The following is a 13,713-nucleotide window of genomic DNA, read 5'->3' on the forward strand; positions in this document are numbered from 1 at the left end:
TCCTTTTCCTGCCCATGGCAGTCCATCTTCCTCATCAGCGGCCCAGGTCGGGGCTAACAATTGTGGTTCGCGTGCAGTCCCTTCTCTCCAAACAGGAGTCCTTCCCTTTACCACCTCTACTTGCAGTCCTTTCACGTACGCCTCCATGTACGCCTCAGCCAGAGCTGCATCTGGACGTTTTGCATGGCCCTAAGTACTCAGTTAACCCTCTGTTCTCCGCTGTCACTTCCTCTCGATTCTCGGCGTGTTCAGAGGCTCTTACGTGGTTTACACCGACGGTTCAATGGCTGAGGGTCGTGTAGGCTTTGCGATTGTTCATGAAGGACATATTGAACAGCACTCCTTGCCAGATTGCTGCAGTTTTTTCACTGCAGATCTGGTGGCCATATGTCATGCTCTTGAGCACATCTGCTCATGCCCTAGCAGGTCATTTTTTCCTGTGTACTGACCCATTGAGCAGCCTAAAAGCTCTCGACCAGTGCTACCTTCACCATCCTCTGTGAGCGTCCATCCAGGAGTCCATCAATGCCCTAGAATTGTCCCATTGTTTAGTGCTGCTTGTGTGGACCCCAGGACACATCGAAATCCCAGGCGACAAACTTGCCAAAAGGCTGGCCAAACAGGAAACCGCTTCTGGAAATGGGCATCTCTGAAGATGACCTGCGTTCTGTCTTATGTCACAGAGTTTTCTGGCTTTGGGAGATGGAATGGCATAACAGTACACACAACAAACTGTGTGTCATTAAGGAGACTATGAATGTGTGGAAATCTTCTATGCGGTCCTCTTGCAGGGAATCAGTTGTCCTCTACTGTCTCTGCATTGGCCATACATGGCTAATGCATGGTTACCTACTCCGTCATGAGGACCCACCTCTGTGTCGCTGTGGCTCCCAAATGACAGTCATCCACCTCTTGCTGCACTGCCCAATTTTTTACCATTCTTTGGCAGACTTTTAACTTTCCCAGCTCCCTACCTTTGGCGTTTGGCGACGATGCCTAAGCAGCAGCTTTAGTTCTATGTTTTATCCATGCAAGTGGATTTTATACTTCTATGTAGGTTTTAGGGCATGTCCTTTGTCCCTCTGTGTCCTCCACCCTAGTGCTTTTAGGGTGCAGAGTGGCTGGCTTTTCCTTTTTATTCTTGTGGCCGGCCAGCCACTGTAATCTGCTTTCTTGTTTTACTCTCTTCTGTTTCTAGTGTGGCTCTGTTGTTTTCTTGTCCTCTTTTGTTCGTTTTAGTGTCCGTTGCCTTTCCTTCATTCTTGTGGATTTTCCTTTCTTTCTGTTTTGTGTTATACAATGGTATGTCTCGTCCATTTTATCATCACACTTGTGGCATTTCTTTATTAGGAACAAGGGACTGATGACCTCATAGTTTGGTCACTCCCCCCCTCCCCCTCCTCTTTTAAACCAATCAACAAACCAACCTTAAATTATCGTATGTATTGTGCTTTTCCAAAGCTTCAGTGAGTGGGCTTTGGCCACAATGCCATGTGGCCTTTCAAAATGTTTTATGCTTGTTTTGTGCTTGTAGCACATATGGAGTCACAGTTAGAAGGTCCATAGTGCACTGTAATATTGAATAAATTACTAGAATGACGTTTCAAGAAACGGTACTTGGAAGTCATCTTCCAGCACTTGCAAATGACAATGAAGATATGTAGAGAACAGTCCTATTGTCAAGCCTGTGTTAATTGTTCCTTCAGTTGTATATCAGATATACAGAGTGCTTGTGTTGTTAAAGTGTTGTTTTGTGCTGTCCTTTGTGTTTCAATTTGTGTCTGAAATGGGTGATGAACAAAAAAACTTGTAAGGACTATGGATCAGAAACTACATGCTGTAATGAGACTGGATTTTAGGGTAACAGACAAAACTGTTCCGTGATTTAGAGGTGCGAAAGTAGTACTGTTAGAGACAGAAAGAAAAAGTTGGAAAGTGGTGTGCTTCCAAAGTTAGTGGAAGTGGAGTAAAAGTAAGGAAGGCAGTGTTGAAAGGTAAGCACAAAGAAGTTCACGAAGCTTTATTTTTGTGGCATTAGTATTTAAGAGGAAAAGGTTTGTGTGTGACTGAGCTGATATTGCATGAAAAAGTATTGCAATTTAATTGGCAAATAGGAGGAGAAGATTGAGAATTTACTGCTTGTGGTGGATGGTTGGATCAGTGGAAAAAGAGATTCAGTATTTTCCAGTTTACAATTAGTGGAGTGACTGTATCCTTTGACAAAGAAACTGTACCATTGTTAAAAGGCTATCTTTCAAACTTAATTGATCATGAGAGAATTTCTGGTGAACAGTTACACAGTTGTGACAAGTGGTTTAAATTACTAGGTGCTCCTTATGAAAACACTTCCTTCAAAACAAGGAAGCAGCAGCATCCAGATCAAAGAATAGTATGGAACAAGTTATCATACTGGCTTGCAGTAATGTAGAGGGTTACCACAAGCTTAGGCTTACAGAAATAAGTAAACTGCAGAAACATACAGTTTTCAGAAACCTGAAAAAAATCAGGAATATCACCACCTCTACAGTACACTTGTAATAGAGAGAGAGAGAGAGAGAGAGAGAGAGAGAGAGAGAGAGAGAGAGAGAGAGAGAATGAATTAAGATGTCTTTAAAACCCGGTTACAAAGTGAATTCATACCAGCTGTAGAGAATAATTTCAAAGACAACAATATACTGAGTTAAGTTCTGCTGCTCCTTGATAAGGATATCGCAGAAACCTATAGTTTTTAGAAACCTGAAAAATCAGGAATCACCACCTCTACAGTACACTCATAAATAAAAATAAATAGCATCGTGCTAGTGGCAAGCTGAGAGATGGAGATATTGAAGCATTATTCTTACCACCAAATGTGACTGCTCTTTGTCAACTGAAGGACCATGTCATCCTTCAAATGCGAAAGTAGTAGTATCACCACCACTTTCCCAGTTTGTTGTTTATTGTTATCAGCAATTATTAATAATGAAGACTGTGTAACCATGATGACTGACTTGCCAGATGTGATAAGGTGGTTTGCTGGATTAGGGAAAGAGATTCCAGATATATCACTTGTAATGTCTTCAAAAGGTGGACATTTTAACTTTGAATACATCTGTGCAAGCGAAGTGGAAGATGGAAACGATGATGTAAATTGGTTGCTGAAAAATGTACTGGGTTGTGAGGATGTCAGTGCAGATGATATCACACAATTGACTGCAAATGATGTTGATGACCTAACTGACAAAAATATTTGGCAAATTTAGATGGGAGAAATCTCATTCCACTTTCAGAAGGGTTCAAGTGATTGAGGCAGTGCTGCAATAAATTAGTGAGCAGGAGGAAACAATGCCAGCTAATTTCATCTGTTCACATAAGTAGAGGGATATTACACCATGGAAGAGGGAAACAATCATGTCAGATATTTTTAAAACCTCAAACCTGTAAGTTTCATCATTTTTGTTAGACCCAGATTTTCACATGTGTGTAATTGTATATTCATACTTAACAATGCAGTTCATTTTATGTTTCCTGTAATCATTTTTTAAAGGTGCTGTGTGTATATAAAAACTATTGCAACTTGCTTATGTTATGTAAGAAGTCAAAAAAATCTTAATAAAATTGGTTTTTGACATAAAAAAAGCGTGTTTTGAATGGTACAGCTAGGGATGGAAGAGAGGATTTATAGCACCCCAGCCTATCTCGTTTTTTGTTATTCTGCTTGACCTTCTGCCACATTCAGCTAGATAGTAGATACTGTAAGAGGTAATGACCCAATACCACTACTTTGGGGTACTCCCAAAGTTACTTTTACATCTGAAGATTCCTCTCCATTGAGAACAACATGCTGTGTTCTGCTTTCAAGAAACCTTTTAATCCAGTCGCATACCTGGTCTGATATTCTGTATGCTTGTATTTTATAGATTAGAAGCTAGTACAGAACTGTATAAAATGCCTTTTCGGATTCAAGGAAGATGGCATCAACTTTGGCACTGGTATCTACTGCTTTTTGTGTCTCGTGGGCAAACAGGGTGAGCTGGGTTTCACACATTTGTTGTTTTTAGAACCCATGTCTATTCCTATAGGGAGATTTTTGGTCTACATGAATGTCATAATACGTGAGCATAAAACATGTTCCAGCATTCAATCGACTGGCTTCAGAGATAAAGGCCTGCAGTTTGGGTGTCTGTTTGATGACCCTTCTTGAAAATGGAAATGACCTGCATTTTTTTCCAATCATTAAGAATGTTTTGCTCCTCCAGCAACGTATGGTACACTGCCTATAGAAGATAAACAAATTCTTTCACTTACTCTAAATAGAATTGTACTGATATCCCACCAGGTTTAGTGACCTTACCTTGGTCAAGTGACTTCCAGTTCCTTTTCCATCCCATGGTAACTTAAGTCATTTTGACATTCATGTGGCAATTTAAAGGAGGGAACTACAGTGTCATCTACCTCAGTGAAACAGTTTTGGAAAGAGATATTTAATATTTTGGCCTTATACGTCATCCTCTGTTTGGATGCCATTATGATCAGTGTCTGGACAAATGGCATTGATCTGTTTACATATTTAACTTATGACTGAAAATTCTTAGGATTTTCTATTAAGTCCATAGATACCATTTCACTTTAGAATTTGTTGAAAGCTTCACACATGGCTCTCCTTACACTAATTTTAGCTTCATTCAGTTTTTGTTTGTGTCTGATGATTTATCTACCTTTAAATTTGCAGTGAAGCTCTTTGCTTTTGTAGAAACTTTTTAACATCGCTGTTGAGCTGGTGGTTCTTTTCCATCCCCGACAACTTTCCTCAGCACATAGTTGTCTAAATTGTGTTGTACAATTCTCTTCAACTTTGTCCATTGGTGCTCAACATTTTCAGTGTTGGAGATGAAATTTTCATGGTGACCACTCAGGAAGCAAAAATCTGCCAGATAGGAAACCACAGAGGACTGTTTTATACCCAAAACTGGCAAACTACTAATAAATAATAGTGGAAATTCAATTGATGTAGTTAACATCTCTCTTTCTGGCCAGATAGCTTACTGTGTCCAGCTGATGTTGTTATCATACACGATGTAAGTTAAGAAAACTTGGTTAATGCTTCAGTGACGCTTTGCTGACAACATTCACAAAAGTCAGAATTTTCTCCAGTTCAGAGACTTCAGAATGTTTCTCACACTGTGAACAACATTTAATGCAGTTTTTTTGTTATTTGCATTGAAAAATTAAAGTTGTGACTTGCAGCTTAATTTTTAAAGTAAAATTTATGTAAATATAGAGGCATCAGACTGACAACTCTCTTTCTGCAGGTGGAACTTGTTCCAGCAGTTAAGCAGCGAGTTCTCCATTTAGCAGAGGTTGGGTGGCTGTACAATAAATTGAGACAATTTTGTGATACCACAAGACCAGCTGGACGTATTGGCGAGAGTCTTGTAGTTGGCGTCCGCGATGAACTGACAGAGTACTACAGATTGATTGCTGTACTACGCTCCAAGGTATGTTACTTAGTGATTTATCATGATAAAGTAATATTTATCTACAGGAAGTAGACACTGAAGAATGAAACTGTCATCTAACATATTTTGATAGTAAATGTGTTATGCTTTTTTCAATAATTTCTCCTTGAGCAAGAGGTAATGTAATTCACTTTCCGTCTGCATTGACCCATAGCTGCACCAACAACCTGAAGCTATGATCCTGTAGTCAGTAGTCAATGCATTGACTAGAACTGTGAATTAATTAAATAAACAGATATATTACATAAAGGATAAATGAATAATTAATAACAGGAGTTCTATTATAACATCTATAATTCATGTAGAGGACACCAGATAATTATGTTGATTAATATTTGTTCAAGAAGATAACTCTGAAATGTAGGGAAATTGGTCCTATGATAACATGTTACAATACAGTCGGAAAATAACCTTATTAAATGCAATAAAGTTGCATTGAGAGCATTATGGGAATGGTAACAGAATCCCCAAGCTAAACAGTCATCTAAGACCCTCGAAAAACTGAGTCTATTTCATGATCACAATACATAAAATATTCAGCAGCTCACAATAATTAAAAGATCAGTATGGCAGTTTTGCACAATAACACCCAAGGGATAACTAATATGATACAAATATATTTCAATAGAGATACACTATAAATATTCAGTCACACTCAGACCATTTACAATAACTATAAGTAAAGGTTTGTTTGTAAAGCATTCTTGCAAAATTGTGCTCATGTTAAATGATAAGAAAACTTCATTAAATATTGTTTAAACAGTTATTTCCGTTTGCTTGATAGAAGCAGTTTTTGTTTTTCTTTTTCAAAGGTCATGTCAGCTAACACATGTGATTGACCACTTCTAAACTACACAGTAGTCTAATTTAAATAGCACTCTTGGCAAAAATAGCAACGTATTTGTTGCATAACTGCACAGATATGTCAAGGTATGATGCACTGATACTGCATTCAGTTGCTGTGTTACTGAGGAGGATATGATGTCCTGACAAACATTTATATAATGATAGGAAATGTAAACATAACAAATTAATTAATAAAATACGTAAAGATACTTAGCTTTCAGGGATGTTATCCGGCATCAATAGCAAGAAGATGATCAACAAAAGTGCTTCGCAAAGTTTCGAGTCTAGTGCCACGCAAAAAACCTGCAGTGAAAAATCATCCAAATCAAAATGTAAGTGTGTAACATGTGAAGTCCATCCTGACAAAGCAAAACTAGTTGAAACTATTAATTCGTTACAAGAAATTGTGCGCAGATCCTTGGCAGAAAACAGTGTGTTAGCTGATAGACTCAAATGTCTTGAAAATGATCATGGAAAACTAAAAACCGCCGAGCAGGGCGTAAGTGAATTCGACAGAAATAAAGTGTACACAGTAACCGATGATTCCGTCGCCATTTCAAGTTTTCCAACACATTCTGGGTGTACCGGTAATGCTAACCATAGCGCAATCATTTCGTCGTCTTTAGTAATAAATTCTCCTGCCGTGCTCCAAAAAACGGTAGGCCTATCTACAAAAGATCAAATCGTGCACCATCTGAAAGAAAAGCCTGTTATTAAGCAAAATGTGGAACCTACACAACAGAGTCCATGTAAAATAGTGTGCAGATATCGTAAATAGTGTTTCTTCTTCAGTAATAGCTCAAAAAAACAAATTCGATATCCTACTACAAAACGATGGTCATTGTGAAAAACAAACTTCTGCTGCATACAATAAATTTGCTCCCAAGACCGCAAAGTTAACACAGGTTCATAGTTATCAAAAAAGGTTACCGAAAGTGCAAAAACAGAATATATCTACACAGAAAAAACACGTTTCAAAACCTTCTAGCCCCAAAACTGTGATGAACAAAAAAATTTGTGTGCTTGGTGACAGTCATGGACGTGGAATTTCAGCACTATTGAAAAATAAATGTAATTTAATGGTAACAGGTTTTGTGAAGCCAGGAGCACAGTTTTGTGAGGTAAATAAACTAACAAACTCTACTGATGTATCTCACTTAAGTAATTGTGATTTTGTTGTGCTTCTAGGTGGTTCAAATGATATATATAGGAATGAAACAAAAGGGTTTGCAAAAGAAATGAAGGAATGCTTAAACAACCTATTACATACAAATGTACTCATTGTTAACATTCCTCATCGTTATGATTTGCCTTCCTGGTCCTGTGTCAACCAAGAAATTTGCATTGCAAACAAACTGATATCAGAAACATGTTCTACATTTCATAACATAGAGATGATTGATACATACAATTTAGGAAGAAGATTTCATACAGCTCATGGACTACATTTAAATATGTTAGGAAAAGACCAAATAGTAGAAAAACTCCGAAATCATATCCTGAAGAAATCAGCCCCAAGTATCAAGATTGCCAAACAACCACAAATTACAAAATGGTTTAGGCCAAAAACAGAAGCTTTGATGGAAGCAGAACTGTGTCAACCACTCAAAACCATCTCTGCTACTGAAAATTGCGTGCAAAAAGCTACACACAAAAATAAAATCTCGGCAAATTTTTTTAGGGTAAGTGCTGTGTCAGAAATACCTTTAGAAAAGAAATTAATTAAACCCTTAACTGAAAAGTCACAAAGTCCATCATTTATTGTATTACACCATAATGTCCAGTCATTCAGAAATAAGATTCAAATGCTGGAAGTGTTACTTCAGTCTCAAATAAATCCAGATGTAATATGTATTACCGAACACTTACTCATTAACAAGCTTCTATTGTAGGAATTTCTCCCCACATGGCGGTACTGATATATTTGTAAAGCACCAGATAAAATTCAGTGAGGTAGGCCTAAATGAACAGATTGCATTATCTGAAGATAAGGAATTTGAGCTTTCTATGGTTAAGCTGCCTGAACTAAACTATATAATTATAAATGTATACAGAGCACCAAGTAGTAATATTCCAAATTTTATGACCAAATTAGAAGTTCTGCTGAATAGTGTCAGCTCATTAAATATGAGAATAATACTTTGTGGCGATTTTAACATTGATTTATCAAAAAACAGTAATGCTAAACTTGATTTGTTAAACATGACCAAATCCTTTAATATGATCCCCACAATACACTCTCCAACAAGATCAACAGAGCATACTGATTCAATAATTGATCAAATCTTCATAACTGATACTTGTTACAAATTCACTGGCGAAGTACTGAGCATGGGATACAGTGACCATGATGCTCACCTACTGAGCATTAACATGGAAAATAGTAAAATCAGCCCCAAAAAAGTAATTCAAAGAAGAAACTTTTCAGATGTCAATATTAGGATTTTTAACTTCCTACTAGCTAAGGAAAATTGGGACAGTGTTTACATGCAAACAACTGTTGATAATATGTTCTTAAGCTTCCATAACACCTTCCTTTATTACTTTAATACAGCATTTCCTTTTGAAACAAAAACTTCAAGCAATCAAAATAGAAAGTCGTGGGTAACAAAAGGAATCAAAATTTCTAGTGAGAGAAACAGATTTCTCCAATATTGCTCCAAAAAATACATAGTCACTGAAGAATTTTCTGACTATTGTAAAGCCTACAAAAAACTTATCTTAGAGTGATTAGACAGGCAAAACTTTTATGGAATGACAATTTCATAAGAAACTCTTCAAACAAAATGAAAGCTATGTGGAAAGTTATTAAAAAAGAAACTTTTAGTTCAACACCTAAAAAGGAAAACATTTCTCTAACACTTAATGACTCTAAGGTCACAGATCCATACACAGTTGTAAACAAGTTCGATGAATATTTCACCTCACTAGCAGAAGATCTCATTCAGGCAAACTGCAAGGTATCGTTCTTCAATTTCACCAATATGTCAAACAGCACTAATGCTACAATGTTTGTTTATGAAACAAACCCTGATGAAATTATGAACATAACAAAATTGTTTCGCAATAAAATCTCTAGTGGCTATGATGAAGTACCTGACCTCATATTAAAGGTGTGTGCTCCCCTTATAGTAAAGCCATTATCAACCATCTACAACCAATCATTAAAAACTGGCATTTTTCCAGATGCTCTCAAAATAGCTAAAGTCTCACCATTACTAAAGAAAGGTTCCCCTGATTTAGTATCCAATTATAGACCATTATCCATATTAAGCATCTTTTCAAAAATCCTGGAAAAACTTTTATGACAGGCTTATAAATTTCATAAAAAACTGCGCGCCAATCAGCATTCAACAACATGGTTTTAGTAAATCTGTATCCACCCAGACAGCAATTTTTGAACTGTTGGACCACATACTGAAATCAATTGACCAACATAATATAGCTACAGGTATCTTCTTAGATCTCTCTAAAGCCTTTGACGTACTAGATCATAAAATACTGCTTGCTAAATTGGAAAGAAGAGGAATAAGAGGTGTGGCTCACAACTGGCTATGCTATTACTTACAAAACCGAAGACAGAAGGTATCACTTCAATATGATATTAATGTACAGAATAAAATAAATAACACAGTTTTCCTCTCGGAGGAAAGAACAATAAGATATGGTGTTCCCCAGGGTTCTGTTCTAGGGCCATTACTTTTCCTCATTTACATAGATGACCTTGTTGAACGTATGAGCCCACAAAAAACTATCCTGTTTGCTGATGATACAAGCATAGTGTTGACTGGATCTAGCCCTGAATCCCTTCAGACAATATCTGATAACTCTATGAAAAAACTTTCTGAGTGGTTTAACAAAAATGGCCTAATTGTTAATAGTGGGAAAACTGTATGTATCAACTTCCATCTAATTCCCACATCCAGTCAAAAAACTATCCAAGTAAAGTTAAATAATGATAAAATTGAAAATGTAAATGCAACAAAATTTTTGGGTCTATGGGTCCAACAAAATTTAAAATGGGACACATATATAAACAACTTATCAAAGAAACTCTCATCATTGTGCTATGGACTAAGAATACTAAAATCTACTACAAGTAAATCCACACTAATGCAAGCATACCATGCGCAGTTCCACTCATTGCTCCGCTATGGAATCATTTTTTGGGAAAATTCAACTCACAGCACAAATATATTTAAACTACAAAAAAGAGCACTGAGGATAATCTGTGGCCTCAAAAAGCTGGAATCCTGTAAATGTCAATTTATAAAACTTAATGTTCTAAGCATCCCATCCCTATTCATTCAAGAAACAATCCTATTCACCAGGGAATACCTCTCAACAACAGGCAAATTAATCCAAAACAATGATATACACGCTCATTATACCAGAGGGCAATCTAATATCCATCAAATTTTTTCAAGGACATCATCATACCAAAAATATATAACTCATCTAGGTGTCGTATTACACAATAAAATTCCAGAACAAATAAAAACTGCTCCAGATCCAATATTCAAAAATAAACTAAAGGCATTTCTGACAAAGCACTGTTTCTATTCAGTACAAGAATTCCTGGAAATGAAAAATTATAAAGTTCCTTTGTAAAATACTGTGATTAGAGTAAAACATTCTGTAGGCAAAATAATAACCTAATTTCTACTATACACAACTATGTTTCAGTTTCACTTCCCAAAATTTTTCAACTCGCTTTTTGAATGTACAAGTACACATTCTATTAGTATTAAAACTTAATTGTCTGTGAAATCTCAGTGTTAATTTCATGTTTAATGTAGTTTTTAAATGACATTTTCCATCTGTTGTGTTTCCAGTTGACATTTTCAATCTTCTGTAATCTCGGTGATTATTTGCATAAATTTAAAGTAGCACTACATTGCCTACATGTTTCTTAGTTCCCCATGTAAATTGTTTGTATTCTCTGTATGTGAAGTTACTATATTCATCAATGAACAATTTTGTGTACATTTTTTAAATGATATTTGTTAAGAAAAATGACTTGCCCTATATCATGTGTACTTTGTACAATATGTGATCCACAGGATAAGTGAGTAAATACAAATACAAATACAAATAGCTATGGTACAGTGCTATCATCTGAGATATCATATGTTGAACTCACATGAAACATTTAAAAGTTGTTAATTATACAATTCAGTGTGAAAGTATTTATTCAGTATAAAATATAAAATTCAGTAGTATTTAAGTTATTGAAAATATTATCATTTCATTGGATGCATCTAATTTTCCTGAGATCACAGATGTATTCACATTTGTAAGAACCATATGTCAGACTTTCTTACACTCCTTGATTCATTGTGCATTGTCAGTTCTTCAGCTGAGTCAGTCCTGCCATCCAAGTTCTTCCTGGTCTGTGTTTTACCCATTCTAGTCATGTGCTGCACGCATTCTTACATGCACTGGGCAGCCATGGACCAACCATGCCCCACCATGCTCTGGGGTTGCTGGCTACTGTTCAGCTGCACAACAAATTCACCTCGTCTCATTCTAATTCTAGGCAGCTGAACTGCACACCTAAATATGTGTAACATTATAAGGTCAAACTAACTTTTGCTCCCTTTGGCTGCTTAAAATTTTTAAAACAGATTTTTTTCATCATCGTTCACTTGGGTACTGATTTTGTCATAACCCAGAAGGGTTCAACTTTTAATGTTGGTAGTGGTAGACAATTTTCTAGATTAAAACACTGAAGTAGATGAAACATTAAAAATATGGGAGTGACATCTCTAAATTTATTTGTAATCAGTTACTAAATACTCCATTTTTTAGTATAATGCATGTGGTGTTGGGAGATAACTTAATGTATTTGGACTATGCCACATGGGTCTTGATCCTTCTTCTGATCCAAGGGCATCTTGATTTGTTTAGTCATAGTGTTAACCAGGCCTTGCACTGAGTCTTGTAACTACTGTATTTTAAGCAAAATAGGAAGATGCTGATATGCAGAGTCTGTTGTCTCAGTATCATGTAATGGAGGTATTCCTTTAATAATGAGTGACTGATTAAAACATTCGTAATATAATGGAGTCAATATGTACATTGTACATGCTTAAATTTAACCTGTAAGCTCAAACAAACATTTTCTTGGATTAAGTTTCAGTCCGACTTGTTGAAGACACTTAACAACAGCCCTCGGTCGTCTTCTTAAGTGTTCATCAAATATCTCTGAGAACACTATGTCATCTAAATAACAAAGACAAATATCCACTTCAGGTGCCTTAGAAGATTATCCATCATCCGTTCAAAAGTTGCTGGTGCATTACACAAACCAAACGGCATTACCTTAAACTCATACAGGCCCTCATGGGTGACGAATGCAGTTTTCTCATGATCAGCTTCATCTACTTTGATTTCCCAGTATCCCAAGTACATATCCATGGTTGAGAAAAACTTAGACCCCTTCAGACAATCTAGTGTATCATCAATTAATGGCAGGGAGTCAACGCCCTTTTCAGTTACCTTATTAAGCTTCCTGCAATCGACACAAAAGCGCCAACTGCCGTCCTCCTTCCTGATGAAAATCACTGGTGACGACCATGGGCTCTGTGAAGGCTGAATGATGTCATTCTTCATTTTCTCTACCTCGTCGTGAATTATTCGGCATTCCATTTCTGACACACGGTATGCTCTCTGGTTTATTGGTTGATGGTCTCCAGTGCTAATCTAGTGCTTCACCATTGATTTGTCTAATTACCTCTTCACTTGTGGATTGAAGCATTCAGAGAACTCTTGAAGAATGGCAAGTAGCTTCTTCTGTTGTTCCTCAGTGAGATCAGGTGATAGTTAAGCTAGAAGATCTTGTCTCGTACTGGTAGTGCCAATTTTGCCCACAGACTCTGCATGGGAGGTTTCTGTGATGCTCAGCTGTTTGGCAATTAACTACTCAGCATTTGCTATGCACATGCATCTTGGAAGGATCTGCGGTTTTTGGTGACAGTTAACTATCCACAAATCACTGAATCCGTTCTTAAATGAGATGACTGAGGCTGGTATGATCAAGTTATTCTTCAGTGGTATGCTTGTCTTACATTCCACTACAAGATCCATAGGTTGATGCATGGCATGACACATGACAGTTAGCGTTCCAGCACTGACTGCAGGAATGATCACTTCATCCAGCACATACAGTATCTCACTCGGATGAGCATCTTCCAGTCCACAGTATCTCATCTCGTCTAGCATAACCTTCGAGCGGCCACAATCTATAATTGCCTGAGAAGCTTTCAAAAAGTCCCATCCGAGAATGACATTGTGACAACGCTCTTGTAAGACTATGAATTCTAAGGGCTGTGAACAGCCACTTATACCCACACGAATGACACGTCTT

The 13,713-nt window shown here is 36.9% G+C and overlaps 1 protein-coding gene across 1 annotated transcript in view; it reads left to right on the forward strand.

Moving 5' to 3' along the window:
- Positions 1–13,713, forward strand: part of LOC126184381 (gamma-tubulin complex component 3-like) — a 258,538-nt gene that overhangs the window by 83,344 nt on the left and 161,481 nt on the right. The window contains exon 7 of the mRNA XM_049926766.1: positions 5,292–5,477. Coding sequence (XP_049782723.1) covers positions 5,292–5,477 — 186 coding nt within the window. The remainder of the gene's footprint in view (positions 1–5,291; positions 5,478–13,713) is intronic.

This window comes from Schistocerca cancellata, chromosome 4 (genome assembly GCF_023864275.1).
Source record: "Schistocerca cancellata isolate TAMUIC-IGC-003103 chromosome 4, iqSchCanc2.1, whole genome shotgun sequence".
Lineage (NCBI taxonomy): Eukaryota > Metazoa > Arthropoda > Insecta > Orthoptera > Acrididae > Schistocerca > Schistocerca cancellata.